Source organism: Manis javanica, chromosome 3 (genome assembly GCF_040802235.1).
Source record: "Manis javanica isolate MJ-LG chromosome 3, MJ_LKY, whole genome shotgun sequence".
In the NCBI taxonomy this organism is placed as follows: domain Eukaryota; kingdom Metazoa; phylum Chordata; class Mammalia; order Pholidota; family Manidae; genus Manis; species Manis javanica.
The window spans coordinates 78,933,085-78,958,840 of NC_133158.1; the positions used below are offsets into that span (position 1 = coordinate 78,933,085).

The 25,756-nt window shown below is 40.1% G+C and overlaps 1 protein-coding gene and 1 pseudogene across 9 annotated transcripts in view; both read right to left on the reverse strand.

The window, feature by feature from the left end:
• Positions 1-15,396, reverse strand: part of LOC108392855 (cell cycle control protein 50C-like) — a 32,365-nt pseudogene extending 16,969 nt beyond the window's left edge.
• A 186-nt stretch (positions 15,397-15,582) lies between these two features.
• CMSS1 (cms1 ribosomal small subunit homolog) overlaps positions 15,583-25,756 on the reverse strand; it is a 382,078-nt gene continuing 371,904 nt past the window's right edge. For all 9 annotated transcript variants that reach the window (XM_036998638.2, XM_036998641.2, XM_073231770.1 and 6 more), the window contains 4 exons: positions 22,879-22,939; positions 22,288-22,375; positions 17,270-17,358; positions 15,583-15,883 (listed from right to left, as the gene is read on the reverse strand). In XM_036998638.2, the coding sequence (XP_036854533.1) occupies positions 15,800-15,883; positions 17,270-17,358; positions 22,288-22,375; positions 22,879-22,939 (322 nt within the window). In that variant the 3' untranslated portion in view covers positions 15,583-15,799. The remainder of the gene's footprint in view (positions 15,884-17,269; positions 17,359-22,287; positions 22,376-22,878; positions 22,940-25,756) is intronic.

The following is a 25,756-nucleotide window of genomic DNA, read 5'->3' on the forward strand; positions in this document are numbered from 1 at the left end:
TTGGTGCTGTATGCAGTGCTAGAAATAACTATGCTTTTACAATTCCGAGTCAACCGATTGTCTTATGCAATGCAAAAACAGCATTTTGGAAAGGCTCTTGGCCTCACCCCAAGGACCTTTAAGAGGATGGGTATGGAAAATGGGAGCTAGTGTCCAGGGCAGGCTGGAAATAAAGGTGAGTGTGGCCAGTTACAGAAAACAGGAAGGGCTGAAGAGGTCAGTTTCTTGCGAAAGAAAGTCTCTGGAGCATTGAGAAGGGGAGATGCTGGGCCGTGACAAAGAGGCAGGCTGCCACATCACAAACGGAGCATGGGCGTGAAGGCGAACGAGCCAGGTCTAGCAGGAATGACTGATTACGTTTCCTCACCCAAAGAGGGAGCCCCTATTGTTGACCCATAACTTTATTGTTGACCCAGAATGGAATTTACCATACATTTTCTTGGAGCTAAAAAGAGAAATCTCTGTATCCAAAGTCATACATTCTTAGAAATGACAAAATAAACAAGCCAAGAATACTTGCACGGGGGACAGGAGGGTTTCAATAACGTTTTCTGGTGATTTTTTTTTGTCCAAGATTTCACTTAACGTGGCATCAAAGACCATCGTCTTTTTGATCGGTCCTGAGGCACAGCACACTTTTATGGTGTTTCTTGTCTTAAATTCAGTGGCACTTTGTGCAGGATTCCTAGTTTACGGTAGAGTCTCTGGATTTGCTGCCTAGTGTGTGTAACATGTGCTAACTGCTGAGCTGAAGGCCCTGTGGTTGCCCTAAGTAGTTAGGTTGGAGTTTTAGGAGAAAGCCTTTGTTTGAAAGGAATGGCTAGCAGATGATAACACTTATTTGCCTTTAGGGTTTCAAAGGACACAAACAGATGGGAACTAAAGCCCTTGAAGGTTTTATCTCTTGGATTTTTTCCCCCAAGAATTTAAGCACTCTGAGCCCTCAAGAAGGAACCAACCCGGCTGACACTTTGCCTTCAGATTTCCATCTTCCAGAACTGTTTCAGGCCAAAAAAAATATTAAGCAACACTAACTTTTACTTTGGGGAGCAGTGTGGTGAGTTGAGAAAGGCAAGAAAGAGCATAGCTGTAGAGAACTAGAGTTTCAACCTACAAAGGAAGAACACATATATAACACGTCCCCCTCTCCCGACTTTATGCAGATTTCCCTTGTAACTCAAGTACAACTCAGTAATTTTCTTACCACTTATATCTGACTTACAAAAATGATAAGAGCTGGCCATCATCTATACAAATGTATTCAGAATATCACTAAAACTAACATGCTTTCATGTGGGATCAAGGCTGAAATAAGAAAGGGACACATACAACCAAAGCTTCCCAGAGCACAAAGCCATATAATTTAGCACTTTATCTTTCCTCCATTCACTTATTCTTACAGTAAACATTTTCTGAGCATCTGCCATGTAAAATATACTATGCTATGTTTTGTGGAGGAAGCAAAGATTTTTATGTTCATTTAATAGACATTAATTGAGCACCTACAGAGTGCCAAGGATGATTATAAGTGCTTGAGATACAACAGTGAGAGACAGATAATTAACAGTACACATAATAAACTGTTAATTTATGTAGAATATTAGAAGGTGACAAGTACTATAGGAAACATTGAAATTATAGCAAGGTAACAAGGATTAGGGGCATTACTGGGGCAGGGTAGGTAGGCAGGTTGCAGTATAAAATAGGATGGCCAGTGTAGGCTTCTTTGAGGTGAGGATTGAGCCAAGGCCTCAAGGAGACAGGGAGCAAGTGGATGTCAGGTACAGGGAGCCCAGTGTGGCTGGAGTGGAGATAGGGGCGGAGAGTGGGGTATCAGGTCACAGAGGAAACAAGAAGCCAGATAGTGGAAGACCTTGTAAGGAAGTAGGCTTCTTCACTGATTGGAAAGAGGAGCCATTGTGAGGAGTTTTAAACAAAGGAATGTCAACAGGATGTGACTTATGTTTTAAAAAGTTCACTCTGGTTGCTCTGTTGAGACACAGATATAAGCAGGGAGACTGTTAGGAGGCTGTTTCCGAAAGCCAGGTGAGAGGCGCACATGGCATGGAGCTGGCAGTAGCAGCAGAGGTGGGGAGAAGTGGGCAGACTCTGGATATATCCTGAAGGCAGAGCCAAGAGGATGGATTGGATGTAAGGTGTGTGAGAATGAAAGGAATCAAGAATGGGTTTCAACTTGAGCACCAGAAGGTTGGAGTTGTTTTCAACTGAGACTGAGAAGTCTGCAGGTGGAATAGGGCTTTCGGGGACTGGGAGGAAAAGGGGGAAAAGTGGGTATTAAGAGTTTTAGAAAAGTTGAGCTTCAGATATCTACTAGACACCCAGATGGTGACATAGTAAGGCAGCTGGAAATACAAGTGTGGCTATTGGAAGGGGGGTTTGGCTGGAGATATAGAACAGTGTTGGCAATAGGCAGCATTTAAAGCCAGGAGGTAGAGGAAGTTTCCAAGGAAGCAAGCCCTCGCAGAGAAGGGAAGACTGACGACTAGGACTAAAGCCCTGTGGGTCTCAGCATTAAGTGTCTGAGAAAAACAGGAGGAACGGCAAAGGAACCCAAAGAAGGGCAGCCTGAAGGTGAGAAAGAACTCCGAGAGAGCAGGCTACCCTGAAAGCCGAGAGGTGTGCCCAGGACAAGAGGGTGATCGCCTGAGTCCAGTGGGTGACCCAGTGCAACAGACTAACTGCGGGATCTATCCACGTGGAAGTCACTGGTTTCCCTGAAATTCCACTGAGTGTTGGGGCCAAAAACCTGACTGGAGTGGGTTTCAGAGAGATTGAGAAGACAGGCTTTGGGAATAACTGACACAGACAACTCTTTTGAGGAGTTTTCATGCTGATGAGAGGAGAGAAATGGCAAATAGGTGATGGGGAAACTGGCAGAAGTGTTTTTTTTTTTAAGTCGGTGAAATATGCTGGTGGGAATGATCCACTGGAGAGAAAAATTGATGATATGCAAAGATAACAGATGGGAAGGTTGAGTGTGTAGTGCAAATAGTTGAGGGTGGGTAGTTGTGATGTGGTTTATAAAGCATGCTCCCTACTCTCAGAGAGGCTCCTGCTCAGTAAGTAGAGGAAATGAGTCTGCAGGATATTACTTAAGCGATTTTAAGTTAATCAGAAAAGTGGAAACATGCTTCCAGAATTAACCATCCCTCAGAGATACTGCGGGTTTGGTTCCAGACCACTGCAATGAAGTGACTCAAATGAATTTTTTGGTTCCCTAGTGTATATAAAAGGTATGTTTACACTATACCATTATCTATTAAGTGAGCCTAAGTATTATGTCTAAAAATGTATATACCTTAATTGAAAAATACATTTTTGTTAAAAATGCTAACCATCCTTAGTAACTGTTCACAGATCACCATGACAAATATAATAATGAAAAAGCATAAAATATTGCAAGATTTGCAAAATGTGACACAGAGACATGGTGTGAGCAAATGCTACAGGAAAGATGGTACAAAAAGACTTGCTTATTCTTCAACAAACTATAGAAAATCATTCTAAAATTCATATGGAACCACAAAAGACCCTGAATAGCCAAAGCAATCCTGAGAAGGAAGAATAAAGCTGGGGGGATTATGCTCCCAAACTTCAAGGTCTACTACAAAGCCACAGTAATCAAGACAATTTGGTAGTGGCACAAGAACAGACCCATAGACCAATGGAACAGACTAGAGAGCCCAGATATAAACCCAAGCATATATGGTCAATTAATATATGATAAAGGAGCATACAATGGGGAAATGACAGCCTCTTCAACAGCTGGTGTTGGCAAAACTGGCCAACTACATGCAAGAGAATGAAACTGGATTATTGTTTAACCCCATACACAAAAGTAAACTTGAAATGGATCAAAGACCTGAATGTAAGTCATGAAACCATAAAACTCTTAGAAGACAACATAGGCAAAAATCACCTGAATATAAGGGTGAGCAACCTCTTCCTGAATGCATCTCCTCGAGCAAGGGAAATGAAGCAAAAATGAACTCATGGGACTACATCAAACTAAAAAGTTTCTGTATGGCAAAGGACACCATCGACAGAACAAAAAGGCATCCTACAGTATGGGAGAATATATTTGTAAATGACATATCTGACAAGGGGTTAACATTCAAAATATATAAAGAACTCACACACCTCAATGCCCAAAAAGCAAATAAACTGATTAACAAATGGGCAGAGGACATGAAGAGACAGTTCTCCAAAGAAGAAATTCAGATGGCCACACATGAAAAGATGCTCCACATCACTAACCATCAGGGAAATGCAAATTAAAACCACAATGAGATAATCACCTCACGCCAGTAAGGATGGCCAGCATTGCAAAGACTAAGAACAACAAATGCTGGCGAGGATGCAGAGAAAGGGGAATTCTGCTACACTGCTGGTGGGAATGTAAGCTAGTTCAACTATTGTGGAAAGCAATATGGAGGTTCCTCAAAAAACTAAAAATAGAAATATCTTTTGACCCGGGAATCCCACTCCTTGGAATTTACCCAAATAATACAACTTCTCTGACTCAAAAAGACATATGCACCCCTATGTTTATCACAGCACTTTTTATAATACCCAAGATACGGAAGCAATCTAAGTGTCCATCAGTAGATGAATGGATAAAGAAGAGGTGGTACATATACACAATGGAATAGTATTCAGCCATAAGAAAGAAACAAATCTTACCATTTGCAACAACATGGATGGAACTGGAGGATATTATGCTCAGTGAAATAAGCCAGGCAGAGAAAGACAAGTGCCAAATGATATCCCTCATTTGTTGAGTATAACAACGAAGCAAAACTGAAGGAACAAAGTAGCAGCAGACTCAGAGACTTCAAGAAGGAACTAGTGCTTCCCAAAGGAGAGGAGTGTGGGAGGGCGGGTGGGGAGGGAGGGAGAGGGGATTGAGGGGTACTATGTTTAGTACACATGGTATGGGGGATCACGGGGAAAACAGTATAGCACAGAGAAGGCAAATATTGAATCTGTGGCATCTTACTACATGGATGGACAGTGATTGCACTGGGGTATGGGTGGGGACTTGATAATATGGGTAAGTCTAGGAACCACATTGTTTTTTCATGTGAAACCTTCATAAGAGTGTATATCAATAATATCAATAAACAAAAAAAAACTTGCTTAATGCAGGGTTGTCACATATCGGCAATTTGTAAAAAATTCATTATCTTTGAAGCACAATAAAATGAGGTATGCCTGTATAAATGTGGGTAAATTCTTGCTGGAGACATGAGTGGAAAGGAGGCTCAAGAAATGCTTAGGGACATTAGGGGCTTAAAATAAGTGAGATCTTACAGGTGGCAGTGGGAGGGGAGATTTTCTGGGCAAAAGAACAGCAGGAACATAGAGTTGTATCATGGAAAAGCAAGTTGGTCTGTTTCACAGGAGAACAAGTTCTCCTGTGCAGATAAGGTGAAAAAGTAGCAGGGCTTCGAGTGGTTGAAGAGCAATCCAAAAGAGTACTTTTTTGGGGGTTGGGGGCTGGGGCTTGGGGAGGTGAACTTATTTTGCAAATAACAGTAGGCTTAAAGTAGGAGAAATCAGACTATCAGTGCAATTAGTAGCTCTGATACTAGGCCAGGAGCGCCTGAACTGGGGTGATGCCAAGATAATGGAGGGGAGAGGGCAGTTGGAGAGAGAGGGATTGGAGAACACTGCCCACACATCAGAGGCCTGGATGAGAAAGGAGGGCAAGGCAAAGTCAGGAAAGAATGTTGAGAGTCTGTCTTGGTGAGGAGATCTCTACTGGGGGGTTTTTCAGGAGTTGATGAGTCTGGTTTGGGACCAGCTGGGCGTGAGGTGGCAGCAGGGCCTGGGGGCGGGATGCTCAGCGGGTCGCTCCAGAGAGCCTGCCCACGCTTAGAATCATAACATGCAGTCATCTTGAAATGGAAGAAGGGGGCCAACCCAGTCAGGGAGGAGGATGCTGTGGGCAGAGGGCCCTGGACAGAGGACAGGTCAGGACCTTTGAGGGGTTGAAGGAAACACATTTTCCACATAAGTCTGATTACCAAGTAAGACTGTGGAGGCCCTGAAAGGCTCCTCTGAGATCTCCTCCTGCAAGGAGCATAATTGAGAGATGGCCCACCTGTGTGCTCTGCCATCTTCCTGTGTTGTACCCAGGCCACCTTCCAGCCAGAGGCTGAGCACAGTGGGGTTCTGAGGCAGGCTACTTCTGGGCTTGGCTGAAACTTTCTTGAGAACATACTGCAGCCTGAGGATCCCTTTCCTTCTGCCCTTCCTTCCTGCCTCCTCACTCCTTTCTCCCCTTCCTTCCCACCTCCCCTCCCGCCCTCTCCTTCACAGAGGTGGGGCTGTGGTCTGACACCTCTCCTGGCCTCCTCTGGCTCCCTCCCAATTTCCCTCACAGGCAGTTCCCCCAATAAATCTCTTACATGCCTAACCCTGTCTTGGCATCTGCTTCTTGAGGACCTGGACTAACACAAGACTTTAATCAGCCCAAGAGCAAGGACTTCTCTTAGTGTGTCTTTGGCATTTCTCACAGAGCCTGACAACACGGCCAAGAGTCACCTTGGGGATCAAGCAGTTCCAAGTGTGGAATGATTTGGGGGGACCCAAGGGGAGTCCCACCAGGTGTGTGACTGCAGATGAAATCACTGTGTGACCTTGGCCAAGTCACTAAACTTCTCAGTCCATCAATTTTCTCACTGTAAAATGGGACAGTCAATGATCTCTACAGTGCTGACACTTAAGTAAAGTCTGCTTGATTGATGTTAAAAATTATGTTACAGAGTTCAGTAGGTAAAGAATCTCAAAATGTAGATGCAAAGGAGAATAAAATTCTCAAGGAAAACGAAAAAGAGAGAGTTGTGCATGAACTCAACACTTTGTAAGATCCCCTATCCTACCCTGCCTTATTGTTATTTTTTTAGTTTTGGAAAGCATTTGGTAGAAATCATGAACTTACTGCTAACTGTGAAAAAGGAGTAGATCAGTATATGGCCTAATTGAAGGCTCTTGAATTTCACATACCTGCATTGTCTCTGGAAGGTAAAAAGGAATAGAACAGGTGCATTCTTTGTCAAAATTAATGGCACTTTCCCATAGTTTTGCACAATTCACACATATTTTTGTGTAATTAATCTGTCAGGCAGGGAAAAGAACAATTATTAATTAAAAAGTTGCATGAGTACATATCTGAAAATTCAAGCCCTGAGTCCGCCGGTCTTCAAGCTCTCTGGGTCAAGGGCTTGGAGTTTGGGACAGTCTCCCACTGTGCAGAGTATTCCTGTGGGTGTTCAGGGAAGTGGGCCCTCTTACAGTTGTTTTTAGGGACCTGACAGCATTTTGCCACTGACCTGGAATTCAGTGTTTCTATTGTATATTTATGTAAACTGTTGTGATGAAGCCTTGTGCTATGATCATAAAAAGATGTCATTAGGAGAGTATTAGTCAGTGTCTCATGAGAACTGGGCCTAGAGCCCGAGTTTATTCAGTTTTATGAGGAAGTCACTGTTTTTCCATTTTATTGCATGGAAAATATTTATACTAATGAATTCTTCTACATGGCATCCAGAGGAAGTTATAAAAATGACTGAACATAGAAAAAGAATGTTTCTAAAATGTAGGATCATTGATGTATGTGGAATAATTCTAATTTTAAAACATTGTATTCTGTTATTTAAAAGTTAAATCCTTTGAAAAATGGTATAGTGGGCCCTTTAAAAATGGCTAGTATGTCCCAAATGAGCAAATCCTGTGACCTCTGGCCGAGGGACCAAGCGAGGTGAAGATGCGGCTGGATGGGGTGAGGGAGGGAAGCTCAGGGAGACGCCCCAGAGGCTGTGCGTTTCCCTACTGCTTTTTCCTCATTGTGTTGAGGAGTAATTAGAAAATTATGGGAATGGGGGAGGAGCGGGGAAGCAAGGGAGTGGCTTTCTCCTTGGTAAACTGCCAATGGGATTTAGGATTTTTTGGGAGAGAAGACTAACAGGAAAGACAAAAGGGATTTTAAATCCTTGCAAAGCCACTGGGAGTTTTGAAGCCAAATAGGCAAAGTGTTCGTACTATATTAAAGATTAGTCAAAAGGCCACTTAATTGTACTTAGATGCTTAAATTCACTTAATCATTCTTTAAGTATAAAGCAAGGCTTGAACTATTATTTTGGAAAATATCGATACCTTTTCTGTTGGTGAAACTGCATTCTAATTTTTAAAAAAGCATTAAGGAACAGGGCTGTATTGTACCAGAGTTGGCACTGTGGACTGTGACTGAGGAAACTGGGGTCTCTAGTTCAGCTCGTCTCTGACGGTGAGTTAAATACGTGACCTCCAGGGCTCACATACTGTTCATCAGTATCATTTCCTCTAGCAGTTAATTGACCTGTGAGGTCACTGTACTGGTATATATTCTACGCCATGGATTCTTGTTGGAGTTCTATCAATGCAGACTTAGCAGAAAGAAATGTTTCATGATCAAATGATTTTCAAGTAAATGATATCTAAGGTGCTTTCCAGAGCTAAAAAATTTATGAAAACATCTCTCTGATTTGCTGTCTTATGTGCTGCCTGAGTGACCTTATAAACCTAAGCTCTACAATAACAGCAGAGATTACGGTCTGTTGCCCAGAGAATTTTGGAGAGGCATGGATGACCATTCTCGCTTAACGTGAAGTGCTAAAAAGGGCCCTTCCTTGTTGTGCCCCAGGGCTCAGTAGAGGAAAGCCAGCTCAGAAGTAAGAAATCTGTGTTTGATCACACTGGCCTGGGGTATGCACTTCATCTTATCACCCAATATAATGAAACACTTCTATGTTCAAAGGAGGACTCCCTGTCTGGGTAGTTTCTGGCTTTCTTGCATAAAAGCAAGTGTTAGAAACAGTCCTGTCTAAAGTGACTAAAAAAATAGTCAGTTGGAAAAACTGCCTAACATTGAGGTAAGTGCATTCAGTTGAAAGCTGTTTGCAGAGTGGCCTTAGCTAACCATGGTGTGAGCTCCCCATCATATGCATGAGGTGACAATATCATCTAGCAATGGCTGCCTTTTAATGGAGGCTGAACTCACAGTGGGTGGGGATGGGTAACCAGAGGGGAGGACATGGTAAAGGGGGAAGAACTAGAAAGAAAGGGACTGGAAAGAAAGGAGATGATGAAGAAGAAAAGTAAATAGGATACTGTTTGCAGAAATGATTATCAACCTTGTAAGCCATTACTTTGCTATTCCCTTCAACAAGGCAGGTTTAATTTTCTTTTGCCATTTTGCCTCTGCCACCTGGTGGGGACTGGTGGTTTACCTGTCACAATGAGGGACTCAAAAGGACTTAGGGGCATTTAATGCCTGGGGAGATAAGTTGCTGGGAGCTGGGGGAAGGGGCAAAAAATTTAAGCAAAAGGCAATAGAGCAGTATGGGTTGGTAAGAGTGGATCTGAAATGACACTTTCTTCTTTGAAGTCCTATTTGCCCTAATTTATTCTTTTAATAAGTGTGTGTCTATTACATCCCAGACAATGTGCAAGGAAGGAGTGTGGATATGGTGAACAGGCAACCATGGCTGAGCTCTCTGTTCTTAGCACACCACTAGCTCATTGAGGGCAGAAATCAACTCTTACCTTACTCATCTGCATATCCAACAGAACGCTTTGCCCCTTCAGACACTCATAAATGTTAAATATGTGTTGACAGACTTGGCCTTCGTCCTAACTTTACCACTAGCCTCATGGGGAAAGAGAGCAGATCAGCTTTCCAGGGCTGCCTTCAGAGAGGAGGGTGCATGGTCTGGGATGGCCGGTGGTGAGCTCAGAGCCGATCTGAAAGAAACATTTACCTAATTCGTTAGACTCAAAGTGGGTATGGCTGCTCTGGCCTTAGAACAGCTCTTACAACTCCTCCCCAGACCAGTTTCTGAGATTCTCACCCTCCAACAGCTTGTTAATCAAATAAGGCAAAAGCCTGTGACTGAGAGGGTGTGCCCTTAGCTTAGCTTTTCTAAGTACTACTCGGCCTATTTTGCTAAGTATCCTTAAGAGGCCAGAAAGATTTGGGTTCTTGCCTCTCCTAGATTAGTTATGGTCTCAAAAGGAGTTCATTTGCAAAAGGAAACGGCTCCATGCTGGGAAGTGAAACAGAACTGAAGACCTCTATCTTTAGCTCTTCACTTTTCATCCATTTGATTCACGGGTGGGTGTCTGGCAGCCATTGGGCCTTGATTCTCCTGCCACCTCAATTTCCCACTCAGTCCCCTGCCAGCATTTAGGAAGCTTCTGACTTTGCCAGGACCCTGTGTGGAGGGCTGAGCGGACAGAGAGTGACAGATGGTCTTCAAGAGGGAAGAGGGATGAATAAAGCCAGCACACAGAGGGTGTCACCATCTTTACCTGCTGGCTGAAAAGAGGTGTTCCACTCTCATCTAGTTCCCTGTGCAGGGGCTGTGTTTTCAAACTGACCACTCATTTATAGTCCCCAAACTGAACATGCTTAGAATTTGCATTAAAAATATAAGATGGGACAAATCTCTATTTCCTTGATGCTCTTTGCAGACAATAGAAAGATGATGCCCATGCCAACACAGAACAGTCCTGTGACAGAAAGCCAGAGAGGATTCTGGTGGCTGAGAGCTGAGCTGGGAGGTGGGCAGGTGCTGCTGCTTCAAGGCAGTGTTTGCAGTCTGGAAGGGCAGGACTGGGATGGCCTCTTCATTTTGGTCCTGCAGGTGACTGAGATACCCTTTAGAGGCTTTTAATAACACTCCTCATAGTGACACCACATAATGGTAATATTAAGGTAAGAATTATGTGAACCTTCCTTTGTAGTTGCAAATTCTTCCTTTGCCTGGAATTATTCCTTAATCAAACCTGATATTCACAGGAGCACAGATCTCTTCAACCAACCAGTGTGAGGTTTATTTCACTTAGGCTGGCTCAAAAAACTTGTGCTAAATGCGATGCCCAGGAAGAACAGTTCCCAGCAGGGTCTGGTTTGCATAAACCAACATCTGGTGGCACAGGGAAGAAGTTACAATGGGCTGTTTCCGGGAGGAGGTGACTAATTCAAGGCAAGCCCATTCTGATAGGGGGAAAGTGGATTTATCTTCAAGAAACTTGTCTAAATCCTTGGAGATTAATACAGAAAATAAGTTATGGCTGTCAGCTTTTTTCCAAATGTGGCTGTCACCTAACATGAATATAAACTAAATTGGAAAAATGCTCTCAGTTTACAGCTAACTTTGCCATTTGTGGTAATGAGGAAGGAGAAGCAAACAGGGATTACAGAACACAAATGTCTAAACAGTTTCCAATTTTTTTCACATGTAAGGAAAACTTTTGCAGAAAATGTACATTAAAAACATCTCTAAATGTTTCCCAAGCACATGCTTTGGAGTAGCCCAAATGAGGCAAGAGAAAGGAAGAGGAATATGGTAATTGATTAAATTCAATATGGTATTATTGGTTTGGTTTTGAATTTTTTTTCACTTATTAGAAAAACACTAACATTAATTAGGCTGTTAATAATTATTTCCCCTTCTTCAGGATTCATTTCAGATGTAGAATTAGGATTTTTAAAAAATTAGGGGAGTTTCTAATCTTCCTTTTTTGTTAACATTAGGCAGAGAAGCCATGCTGGAGTATTCTTATGTTAAAGAAAGCAATGACTTTGGCAAATGTACCAAGTTAAAAGAATACAGAATAAATGCAAATACTTACACAAGAAGTTTCCAATTCAGAATCAAAGCTTCCTTCTTGCAAAATGGGGGGCGGGAAAAGCACAATACCAACAGGAACTTTTCAGCACGTCATTTGAATCTGGCTTGGAGGTGGGGATGAGTATGGCTGGTATTAGACAACCTTGTGTGAGACATGGCAGTGAACACTTCTGGTTCGTATTTGCTATATATTTTACTAAATAAACATGGCCAAGAACTTGGGCTTAAAAGGCAGGAACAGCCTATGAGATTAGATTATATGTGCAGGGTTGGCCTACAAAATATCAGGTCCGTTTGTAATCTAGGAACTTGTTCCAACATTGGATGGGATTATATTATATTGATAACACCAAGCAAAAGGGTCATTACAGTAACAAATCAATAAGAAGAGTATTTCCTAGGCTTTTTGTAAAATGACAAAACCAAACTAACCAAAATTCCAAACTAAAAGGAGCTTCACAGCTAGTATGCAGGGAAACTGAACCAATAGGAGATATATATATGTTTACATACATAGAAAAAGAGATTTGTTTTAAGAAATTAGCTCACATAATTATGGAGAAGGTGGCAAATCCAGTCTTAAGAGCTGATGTCCCAGTTTGAGTCCAAAGGCCTAAGCTGCTGTAGAATCATGAGGAGCTGATGTCCCAGTTTGGAGAAGATTGGGCAGGAAGAGCCCACATTTCAGTTGGAAGGCAGAATTCTCTCTTACTTGTTGGGGGAGGGTTGGCGGTGGGGTGTGAACCTTTTGTTTTACTTAGGGTTTCAACTGACAGGATGAGGCCTACCCACATTAAGGAAGGTAGTCTGTTTACACAAATCCAATATCCAAATGTTAATCTCATTGAAAAATACCGTCACAGAGACACCCAGAATTTTAGATCTGGCAACGTGTGGCCCAGTCAAGTTGACAAATAAATTAATCATCACAGGTAGTAAGGGAAAACATTTCTGGAGCAATATTCTTAAGAGGTAGCCAGATACACATTTTACAGGTACTTCTATGTTCACATTTTTTTCTCTAAAAAAACCTTCTTGAAGGGGATAAGGAGGCACAAAATCTCAGTCACTATAAATCTCAGTCAATGGGGATGGAAGTGCAGCATAGAGAATATAGTCAATAGTTTTGTAACATTTTTCTATGTTGGTGGATAGTAGCTATACTGCTGGGGTGAGGATTTAATAATGTTTATAGCTGCCAAATCACTGTTGTATGTTTGTGACCAATATAATATTGTTTATCAACTATAGTTCAATAAACAAAATATATACCCCCCCAAATATATATATGAAAGGAAACCTACTTAAACTATACAGATATACTTCATATGTTCCACTTTCCAAATTTCTACAGCTGGGGTCCTCAGCCTCAGCACTACCAACATTTTGGCCCAGATACCTCTCTGCTGTGGGGGCTGTCCTGTAGGACTGCAGAACATTGGGCGGCATCTGGGGCCTCTACCCACTAAATGCCTGTTACAACCCCCATTGGATGCCAGTAGCAGCCTCCCAGTTGTGACAACCAAATGTCCCCAGACATAGTAAATGGCCCCTGGGAGGAAGACTATCCCTGGGAGAACCATAACATGGTTATGGCAGTTTGTTAGTGGTTGTTGTATTGAGGTATTATTACAAATTTCAGAAAGTGATTTTTTAAGTTCTTGCTTTCATTTCTCTTTAACTGCTGTGTAGACAGCCTCCTCAGACATAATTAGACATTGTATAATACATAGGTTGCCTCATATTTCACTATTAACTTTTCCTATTAACTGCTGGGATGAAAATGTATTAAATATAAGTATAGATTCAGAAGTGGTTATATATGTGGAGTACACTTACACACACATATACTTGTATGCACACATAATATTCATTGTTTTGGCTTCAGTTTTTGGTTTTAGCAAGTCAGTAGCAGCTTGGTGGATCACTATTGAATTCTAAATTCTGACAGAGCAGACTGCATGCCTCAATTTGCAAATCTGTCTTCTTATATAATCATGCTTTTTATTTTCTTCCAGATTAATCTAAGGTTATATCATTTGACAGGGAGTTAAATGACTATATTGGGAAGACACATGATCCATGGTTTTTCTTACCAGTGCTCAAGAACATCTCACATGTCAGGACTGAAAGGATGAAAATACGGGCTAAGTTTAGCTATAGCTTGAGTGATTTTTCATTTTGTAGTGGCTTCTTTCTATTCCCTCTGACTTGTTGGCTAGAGTCAGCGTCCTGCAGAATGGAACTTGCTCCTCTTCCTTCTAGTCCCTGTGTGTGGCTTCCAGACCACAGAGGTGCACTCGGAGCAAGTCGCTGGTGTTCAAAAGCATGTGATTTGCTGGAGTCTGAGATGGTAAACGGCCAGGCTCACTTAAAATTTCACAATATTCAAAGGTGGAATTTTATCTAAGAGTGATGTTATCTTTTTGTTTTATTATCTCTGTTTCATATGCCTGATTCTGCAAACAGGTATCATGGTATCCTAAAGTGAACATGGGAGATATGGGTTTTACTTCTGGTTCTGCTACTTAAGAGTAGTGTGTGTCCTTTCTGAGATTCAGTTTCATCATCTATAAAATGTAATAACACTTTTCATTCAGGATTATTTCAATGATTAAACATGATAGATTATGTGCAAGTCAAAGTCCTAAATACAATGCTTGACACAGATGGGTAGTCAATAAACATTATTTAAATGAGTAAAAAAAGAAGTGAAGTTGAACAACAAAATAAAAACCAGTGGCATTCAATTACAACCCATAGAACAAAATAAATATCACAAGTCCATACTGATATAAATAAACAATTGAATGAACAAGTAAATGGGAAAAAGGCATAGTGTTTCTTACAGAAGAGTTCTGATTAGTAAATGTTGAAGCAATGAGGGAAACAGATCCCTACAGTAGTAACTATTTTAGGCAAGAACTACTTATGCTGCTGAAATTAGTAGGCAGAAGATGAAGAAAAACAGGATATTTACATAGCCTCAAAATATTTCCCCCAAGATAGATCTTAGTTACAAAGGGAAAATCAGCAGACACTATACTAACCAAATCATCAAGGCGGACATCACCAGTAATAAGACACATCAACATTACGTAGCCTCTGATACGATGCAACAAGAAGGACATATCACTTCTATAGTATTTTGCCAGAAAATGCAGACTCTCAATTCAATCATAAGAAAATAATAGAAAAACCCAAATTGAGGGACATTTTATTAAAACCTGATTAGTATTCTCCAAAAGTGTCAAGGTCATGGAAGACAAGTAAAAGTAAAGTCGGAGGAACTGTCATGGATCTGAGGAATCTGAGGAAACACACCCATGCAATGTGGGACCCTTGACTGGATCCTGGAATAGAAAAGGGACCATCGGTGGTTAGACTAGTGAAATCTGAGTAAAGTTTGTAGTGTAGTTAATTGTATTGTACCAATGCTTTTTTCTCAGTTTTGATAATTGTTCTATGGTATATAAGATGTTAACATTAGGGAAAGAGGATATAGGAATTCTCTATACCATTTTTGCAACTCTTCAGTAAGTCTGACATTCTTTCAAAACGAAAAGTTAAAAAAAAATGAGTAAGACAGTTGTAGTTATATTGTTGCCTTTTACACATTTACAAAGCCTGTATCCTTGTAGCTCTTTCTACCACCACCACCATCCTCCACACTGGGACCATGTTTCGGTTCCCAAATCTGTTCCACATGTACATCACAGGAAATTGCCAACAATCCTGCATGATATCTCCATTTCACAGGTGATGAAACTGCGGCTGAGAAAAGCAAGGGGCTTGTTTAAGGTTGCCCAGCTGCTCTTTCCCTTTTGCCCAGTCACATCAGAGGCTGGTTGGTGAGAGAAGAATTCAATCTGCTCAACAAAAATCACACATAAACCAGTGATATTTTATTATACAAGGGAGTTGGTGAAGGACGGCTTCATTTTTGTCAGTCTCCATCACACATTCCCAGTGATCCATCTGGTGATGCAGTTAACACAATAAAACAATACCTGGTATTCACTGAGTGCTTGCAATGTACCAGAGCCATTAAACTACATGCAAAGCCCGCCATGAAAATGGATTTTCATTAGGACCCAGATTTAGAAAAGGCCCAGCTTCAAAGATTTTGACTTGCACAGACTAAGGACTCCCATTTCCAGAAGTTCAAAAACCTCCTTTCTTATCTACATGAGAGAAGAGAAGAGAAAAAAAGGTTAAGGCTAAGAAAAGATGGTCTTGGTGAACAAATTCAGCCATCCAGACTTCCTGGTACTTATTCAGCTATTGTGGCCTGTGTTTTATTGAGTTGAAATATTTACGAAAGTCAAGGTAAGAGGCACTATATAAAATATCAGTTCCATTAAAGTGCCTTTTTATTTGTAGCCATTTAAAATAAAATCTCATAAAAAAGAATCATATACAAAGGTGTTTCAAGATATCAAAAGTATGCCTAGATTATACACAGTATTTCAATATAAGATAACTGCTAATAATGATATCAACATAATAAAAATAAGTATGTATGTCAAGGATTTTTATTGGACACCGTTTCCCCTCATTATTACAATTAGAAAACCAGTAGTGGATTACTCAGATTTAACATTACAACTGAGATAATCAAATATGGCCTCATGTACCTAATACCAAATTGGTTAACCCAGTTTTAAAAAACAAGTCAGTTCAGGGGACAGGGTGTGTGTGTATGTGTGTGTGTATATGACTAGGGAGCTGAGAGATTGTCTTTTAACCTGAAGGAATATCTGATACAACTCACTGATCAATTATAATCAGGTTTGGTCATTCTGGCAATAGTTTTACATGGTAAATTAATTCATTCAGCAGGTTTGAAGGAGTAATTTCAAGCCTCTTCGATAGTTACTGCCATGAGTCATTTCTGTGGGTGACTGGCAGCCGTTTATTACTGTGTAAACTCTTTTCTCTCCAAGAGCTACTTCTAAGCATCTAGATTAAAAAACTAGCCCCTTGGTAGGTAGCAGTTTTTCACGTTATGATAACGGATTATTTTCATAAATACATAGTGAGCTAATTCTGTGCTCACAAAGGCATTCAGGTTTAATCTGCTGAGATAGTAGGAAATGTGCCTATCCCCCAAACCCAAAATGGTCCTCTAAATTAAGTAAGTGGGTGTTTAGGGATACGCAGATGCAAGCAACAAGGCAAGTGTGTGCCCCGCCTCCAGGTGCACTTATAAAGTTGAAAGGCAAAGACGATCCTGTCTCTACAGCGAGGTACAGGGAGATGTGCCAAGTCCTCCAGATCTTCCTGTTCCTCCAAGGTACAGTACACATGTGGTCCCCAGAGGGGCAGAGGCCACTGGTCATTTAATGAAGAAACAAAGCTGATTCCTATAAAGCACATGGAAAGGATACAGTTGTGTGTACGGGGTGAGATGGCCTCTGTAATTGCCGTTACTTCAGAGTGAAAAGAGAGAAATCATTTCAAAGGCCAGAATGTGCTGGCTCCCCGTGTCAAAGACTTTATAACTGTGTTTGAACTTAAGTTCAAATAAAAAAAGAAAAGATTAAAGGCAATTGCTGGTTACATGGTACCTCGGGAATGTCCACCATCCTCCTCAACTTCTGATCTCTCCAGTTCCAGTCAAAAACCAGAAACTTTAAGGGGTTCAAATTAAGGCCACCTGAAGGAGACAGAGAGAGAACTGCTGCAGTAAAGACCTCATGACATAACCTTATAAAAATGATTTTTCATTCTCCTGCTCGCTTTTTGCCTCATTTGCTGTCCTCTCCCTTGCCAACTTGTCTCTGCCGTGAAGCGCCGCCCCTGTCTGGTGGAAACAAAGGCGGCGCTCTGAGACTCTCTCCCTTGTCATCTTCTCCCTGGTTCTGAGGGAAGCCGGGAAGCTGCTCTTGGTGAACTCGTCAAATACTCAAGCTGGCAAAGAATCAATTCCAAGCCTTCATGTCATGAAGGCCCAGAGGGTGAAGTCTCATTACTGACCGGGATTTGATAAAATGTATTCTGCAGTTTGGGACAACGGTCCATGACTCTGAGGAGGGGAGAGGACAGCAGAGTGAAGGTTGGGGGGTTAATCTTAGGCAGAAAAGGAATTAAAGACAAATGGGCTATATTCAAAGTCTGCTATCCTTTGAGGAGACTGGTAAACCACTTACGGATTCCATCCCTTCTGCCTTCTTGACTCCTTAGAGACGATTACGGAATGTGGGGCTGGGGCAGAGCGGCTCAGCGACTGTCCGCTCCTCAGAGGTCTGAGTTGGACACAGTTAGTTTTTCCCACTGCCCACGCCCTTCCCGCCTGCCAAGCTGTACAAGCCGCATGTGGGACATGACTGAAGCCTTCCTTTACTCTGCAGCACTTCTCCTCAACTTTTCTGTGTGGTTATTTCAATATTTTCCTCTCTGCCCTAAAGACTTTTCATTCTTCTTATACTTACAATGCCTCTTATTTAAAGCTCTCTGTGCAAAATTAAAAGTGATAAATTGAGAAAGACAATGGATTGGTAGTCAGTCTTAAAAATAACTTACTGCTTATGAGAGAACACTTATGGCCTCTCTGGAAGGCAGTTGGGCATTATATAATGGGAGTTTTAAAATGCTTATTATTTAATAAAATAATTTTCAAAGATATATCCCAACAACAATGCCAGAAATATAAACATAGTTACCTGCAGATATGATCATTGCAGTAATATTTACAATAGCAAAAAATTAGAAACAATCCAGATATACTACCATAATAGAATTGCTAAAAAACAATATAACTTGGAATTAATATCCAGCATATATAAAGAATTCATACAACTCAGTGGCAAAAATCCAAACAATATGACTAAAAAGCAAACAAAGGAACTGAAAAGATATTTTTTCCAAAGAAGACATCCAAATGGCCAACAAGTACATGAAAAGGTGCTCAAGATCACTAAACATTGAGGAAATGCAAGTCAAAACCACAATGAGATATTACTTCAGTTCCAGTTAGAATGACTATTATCAAAAAGACAAGCAATAACAAGTGCTGGAGAAGATGTGAAAAAAAGGGAATCCTGTACCCTTCTGGTGGGAATGCAAATTTGTGCAGCTGCTGCAGAAAACAGTATGGAGGTTCCTCAAGAAATTATAAATGAAACTACCAATAGACCCAACAATTCCACTTCTGGGTGTATACCAAAGGAAATGAAAATACTACCTTGAAAAGATATGTCCAGCCCCATGTTCACTGCAGCATTACTTAAAATATCCAAGACATGGAAACCACCTTAGTGTCCATCAATAGATGAATGGATAAAGAAAATGTGATATACACACACACAAATATTGTTCAATCATTTAAAAAAGAGGGAAATCCTTCCATTTGCAGCAACATGGATGGACCTTGAGGGCATTATGCTTACTGAAATAAATTAGAGAAAGATAAATACTGTATGATCTCACTTATATGTAGAATTAAAAAAAACAGAGAATAGACTGGTATTTGTCAGAAGATGGGGAGGAGGGAAATGGGTGAAAGTATTCAAAAGGTAGAAACTTCCAGTTACAATAAAAGTAAGTTCTGGGACCTAATGTACAGCATAGTGACTACAGTTAATTATACTGTACTGTATGCCTTAAAGTTGTTAAGAAAGAAGATCTTAAAAGTTCTCATTTCAAGAAAAAAACTGTAATTATGTGAGGTGATTGATTAACTAAACTTATTGTGATTAACTAAACTTATATCTCATCATTTTGAGATATATGTGTGTATATGCGTATGTATACATAAAATCATTATGTTATACACCTTGGACTAATATTATATGTCAATTGTATCTCAATAAAACTGGAAAAAATCAATATAACTTTACAATAGAATGTTATGTAGCCATTAAAAATGAAAAATTAGAACAAGGAAAGTGTTCATGATATATGTTAAGTAGAAAAGACTTTGTTAAGTAGATATATGTTAAGTAGAAAAGGTTATAAAATTATGATATACAGTATGATCTTCACTTATAAAAAAGCATACAAATACATAGGGAAAAGATCAAAAGGAAATATATCCAATATAACTAATAAGAGATTCACTTTAAAGTAACTTTTCTTTTTTGTAGCTTTTTGCCTTTTTCAAAAGCTGGTCAGAAAATCGCCTTCATTATTAAACTAAAACAGTATGATTCTGTCTATAACTGCATAGATTCCAATGTCATGGGCTATTTTTCAATGTCTAGAAACTCTCCTTAATATCATGTATATGTAAACATCTTAAGTCATAACCAGCTACATAAAATGAGTTATGTGTCATTTGTCTTGCTTTGTTAAGATTTTCAGTTTCTAGAGTGCTGTTAATTGTTCTCTTTAAACACTTTGTATACAGACTAACACCTGTGGCTAATGAATTTCAAACCATTCATCCAATCAGAATCAGAAGGAAGTTATTTTCATTAGTATAACTATTAGCACAAATATTATTAAAAAATCAACAGTTTCTTAAATTATTTTTCCACTTCTTAAATGAAAGAAGCTTTCAAATCTCTGAAGAAATCTAATTTCAACCATCTGTACAGCTCCATTCTCTCTCTCTCCCTCTCTCTTAGATATGGATGAGAATGGCTCTCTTGTATGGGGAGGCCTGGACATACAAAAATCCATCTGTATTCCAGAAAGGAGAGAAGTGTATCTGGCTAAGAGCTATGGGGGAGTCTCTGGCCATCCCTGGGCTCTCTGGCTGCCTAGGCAATCTGTCCCAATTTTGTGTCTCAGAGATGGACTACGAGCACCTCTTACCTGTTCTCCACTTCAGTGTTGTCCAGTGTCCACAAGACAAAAGCCTAGACTCTTGGTCTTACTGTTTGAGGTCCTCCCTCCACAATCTAACTTTCTTTCCAACTGAATCACTGGCTACTACAGGCCATGAAGTCTCCAACCAAGAAAGGTGGTCTCTTTAATACAACTAATAACCAGCATTTGTTGAGTTCTAAGGGCATGATACTCACTGTGCTGAGCTCTTTATTGGCATTTTCACTTGTACAACAATCCTTTGAGGAGGTACCGTTGGTCTCCTTGTCATTCAGATAAAGAAACAGGCTTAGGAAGGTTAAATAACTTGTCAAGGTCGCAGAGTAGGTAAGTTGCTGGACCAGGGATTTGAATCTGGAGGCCTGAATCCATAACAGGGAGTCTTAACCTCTACACTGTATTGCCTACTTATCACCTCCTCTAGATATACTGTGTGTATCTGCCTGTCCTCCTCTAAATCTGCTCTTTGCTTATTCCTGATTGCTTTTCTCACATCCACACTTCAAAGACCCTATTTTAATTATCCTCATACTTCAAAATCAGTTAAAGACCTTTTCCTCTATAAAGCCTTCCATACAGATCTGGCCGCCCTAACAATTTTGCCATTTCAACTCTTATAGGACTTAGGCGTGCTCATTTGGCCCTTGGCATTTACTGCCTTATGCTGTCAATCTTATTCTTCGTACATTTACCTCTTCAACTGGATCAGGATCGATCTCCTAGAGGGGGAAAGGCTCTGAACTAGGAACACCTAGACTGAGAGACCTTCAGAGGGACACTTAATCCTTCAGAACTTGAGTTTTCTCTTATAAGAAATAAGAAAAATAAGAATGCTAGCCTGCAAGGATGTCCTGAATACCAAATGAGGCACGTAAGAGCGTTTAGTAGCACTAAGTCCAAGTAGGAACTTAAAAATATTTGGTTCCCTTCCTTGTCTGGGGCTGCCATGTTTGTCACTTCACTGTAATTATATAGACTTCTGTATGTAGTGGGCTCATTTAACCCTGGATGATTTTCATTTGGACAGAAACACCAGCATTTTAAGCTTTTGTTTGTTTCCTGGCAAATGACTATTTCTATACTGAGTTACTATATTGATGAACAGATTACTTCTAGGTATATAAAAAAAAATCAACGAGTAGCTCCGCAGTTATATAACAAAGTTCTATTACTACATTAAATAAGTAATTTGGAAATGAGCATTGAGAAGAAAGCTTTAATCTGTCTAGCAGGTAAAACAGGTAATAAGGTCATCAGCAGGTTTGCAGGCTTAAGAGGTACTGGCTTTGTGAAAGTCAACAAACTCTAAAAACCCATCAGTGGATGCTGTCTGGAATGCTTTTCTGGGTAAAGCACTGAAAGAGAAATGTATTCAGAAGAAATATTCTAAACAAATCTATATGTCATCCATAGAACTGAATTTTTGTTTCAACATGTTTTATATACCAGCCCTCAACTAATGGGAGTTTTGTACCAAGTAAGAGTCTTACTTGAGATAGAAATACACAACACATCCAGCTCTACAAATTCCAGATGTTGCAAATTGGTGGAATGAATTGAGGATCCACTAACCTGCTTAAAGCAATTGGTACTTGAATGTGTTGAGGTGGGCGCATGACTGCATATTGTGCCACATCCTCACCAGTCCCTACTGCATCACTCCCACCGCTGGCTCTGGAGACTGAAGGCTGTCTCCACTTCCTGATGTAACAGAGAAGTCTGGTTTCACTACATCACAAATGTGGTTTCCCAAACACATGGCAGGGTAAGGCAAATTCCCACCTCTATGTAGGTGTATCACTGCTTCTTTTCATACCTTGTTGAACAAGCTCTTTAATCCTCCCTGGAGTTCCTACACCCAGGTGCATGACACGCTTCTCCAGCAGCTTTACCTGCTCCTGGACCTATTCCAAGATAGAAGAAAGAGAAAAGAAGAGTCATTAGAAAGAGCAATCATGGGCCAATTTTGAGTATTTTATCTAGGAAATTTAGTTAAGAAAGTGTAAAAGCCTATACTTAAGCAAATTTAATTAAGAAAGTATAGAAGCCTATACTTGTATACTTGTTTGAGGTCAATGTCCAGGGCAAAGAAGGTTAACATCAAGATAGAAGAGCATCTCCCTATAAACTGCTAAATCTTCAAAGAATCAGCAGTCAAACTTCAGCTTCTATACAGGAATCTCAGGGCATCGAGGGATAGTAGTGACTGTTGTGAAGGCAGGTGGGTATGCAGAGGCAGAGAATGCAAAGTTGATCAGAGTGGCTGTTACCTATGTTAGAGAAGGAGGTAGCAGAGAAAACATTTGCTAAGGAGAAAAGGAGAAGATGAAGGGGAAAAGTTCAAGTTTGGGAGTGGTTCTTAAGGATCACTTACAACCTCCACCAGGAACCACAGTCTCTTGCCTACCTTTATGTGTTTTGCAAATAATTTCATAACTTTGCTGTCTCCTCTGAATGCTGTCATTGACCTAATGAAAAGGAACAGGTTAATGCATATGAAAATTCAACTCATTCCAGGCTACACTGACTACATAAGTATTATGCAGTGCTTTATTTAGAAAAATATGTGCATTTATATGTGTATATATGAGCATATGTATGTGTGTGTGTGTGTGCATATATATACACACACACACACACATACAAAAAATTCTGATATTTTCTGGTTACACTGTCTCTGGAATGAAAGTGGGGTGACCTTTTACTTAGGCATGTATCTGGGTTGGCTTCTCTCAAAGACAAGGTTAACTTTACTTAGGTTTCCTTGATTATTGAAACATATGGATCTGCCTTTCACCTTTCACTTGTAATACAACATTTCTGTATTTCAGGTTCCTGGCAGAGAATTTATTTTCAAACTGTACAGTATAGTTCTCATATAAAATTTGGTTGTGAGAAATATCTTAGAGCATTGATGCCAGCTTGCACTCCGTGGAGCCCAAGGGCATTTACAAAGGTCTGTTGCTGCCATTAGGAGGAGCTAGGAATGAGCTTACAAGGAGAAGGGGCTTATTATGTCTTTCCATCAGAGCAGCCCCCTACTTTTATCTACTTTGCAGAGTGAGCTTTTCTGTAAAATGTTACATGTAGAAATGCTTTGGGTATAAATGGGTATAAAAGAACAAACAATCTTTTAGTTGATGTTTGTGGGTAGAACTAACATAGGAATACTGCTCAGGAGTATTACTTTTCTTTACATATTATTATAATGTTTTGAGAAATCCTGATGAGGAGGAACATATGAGTTTGCGAAACAGTAAACAGTAAATCACTCTATGCAAGATCTGTGCTCCAGTTTTTCCTTACAACATAAGCTTTCTTCATGACGAGGTTAACTAGGAAGACAATTTAGGGGACATATTCCATATAACTCATGGTTCTCAATAGAGCAGATATTCTTACCAGTTAGTATTATTCAACATTGGTCTTTATGAATAGGGTTCATTGTGCCTGCTCAGAGATCACCTTTTGCAGATCAGCCTAACCTTGAAATGGATCATAATGTTACTGAAGACACAGAAAAACACTGATAATTGGTAAATGAATTGTGACAATATAGTGCTTTTACGTCCCTCAGAAAGGTATTTATGTGCAGTGAAAGCTCAAATCAATGTGACAGCTTGTTTTTAAAAGGCCACCTCCAGGCTAACCTCTTTGCCATTAGCATCTGAATCTCAATGCCTTCCCTGGTGGTAGTTCTAAAAACACTGAAAAGTCAATGTGAATGCCTGTTATTTCAGAACCAGCAAGTACAGCTGCCCAGAAACAATTGGTGTCTTGAAGGTCAATTATGTTTAGAGCAGAAATATTTGGAAGAAACACTTTCATTTTACTTAGACTGTGTGTGATACTATTTATTGTGTGTACCTAGTGAGGAAAGGAGGGTTTGAAGAACTATTAACAGAGTTTAAAAACTACTTTTCTAAATTAGAAAACCAGATGCTAAATAAGTACTGAGAATCTACATTTGCACCTTGGTCTATTTGATCACATTCCTTTTTCCTCAGGACTTGGATTTTCCTTTGTTTTTCCTTCTGTCAAAGTCTGGCACAGTGCCTGGCCCCAGCAGAGGGCTAGTCCCAGTAAATCCCATTCTACTCTGATGGCCCTTTGAAAGCTGAATGTAACCATTGATCGAGTGGGAAGCCTTTTTGTTTATTCTACAAAAACTACAGTAAATGAAGAGGTATGTGAAAGCACTGACAAATTATCTTTAAAATGTAATTTTTATATTAAAATTTTTGTTTCATTTGGAATTTATATCTTGGTATAAGAAGATATGGATCCAACTTAGTTTTTCCAGATGGCTGCCCAGTTATTCTAATATCATTTATTAATAATCCATCTTTCCCTATTGATTTGTCACCTTTGCCATATGCTACATTTTCATATGCATATGGCTCTGTTTCTGACCTTTCAATTCTGTTCCACTCATCTGATCTATCTTTCATGCACTGGCCAGTTCCCTACTGTTTACTGGGACTTTGTAATAATTCTTTTTTTCCAGAACTTTCTCAGCTATTTTTCTTATGTATTTTCTCATATGAACTTAGAAGTAGTTTATCTCATTTAAAAACAATTCTGTTGGACTCCCACCGTGAAGCTGTGGAATGTGTAGATCATTCTAGGTGAAACAGACATCTTCACGACACTGATTCTCCCCATCCAACAATATGCTATTCCTTTTTGGTCGTTCAAGATCTTTTGCATCCCTTATGTAATATTTTCTTTGTATAGATTTTGGTAAGCTTATTCCTTGGTGTCCTGTTTTTTCTTTGCTACTATTTTAAATTAGATCTCTTCTTCCCTTATTTCTTCAAACTGTTTATAGCTTATATGATCTCCCTGCTTTTATTCATGTCCTCTACAATGTACATTCTCCACACAGCAGCTAAAGTGATCCTTTAGGATGATTATTCAGATTGTGTAACACATCCAGTGGCATCCTAACTCAGAGCCTTTATTGCTTCCTGTCTCTTCTGCCTGGAGTGCTCTTTTCTAGGTAATTGCTTGGCTTTCTCCTTCATTTTGTTCAGGACTGCTCAAATGTCAGTCTCCTTAGAAAAGCTTTCTAGGATCATCCTTTTAGAAGTACCCCCATCCTCCCCTCTATCCCTATGCATGCTTTATTTTTTCTGACGTATCTTATCACTTATCTGACATTATAATGTATATATTTCTATTTATTGTCTGTCTCCCTCTCTGGAAAGTAACTTCCATGAGAGAGGGGAGAGAGGGGACTCTGCCTGTTTTGTTCATTGCTACATCTCCAGCATATAGAACAT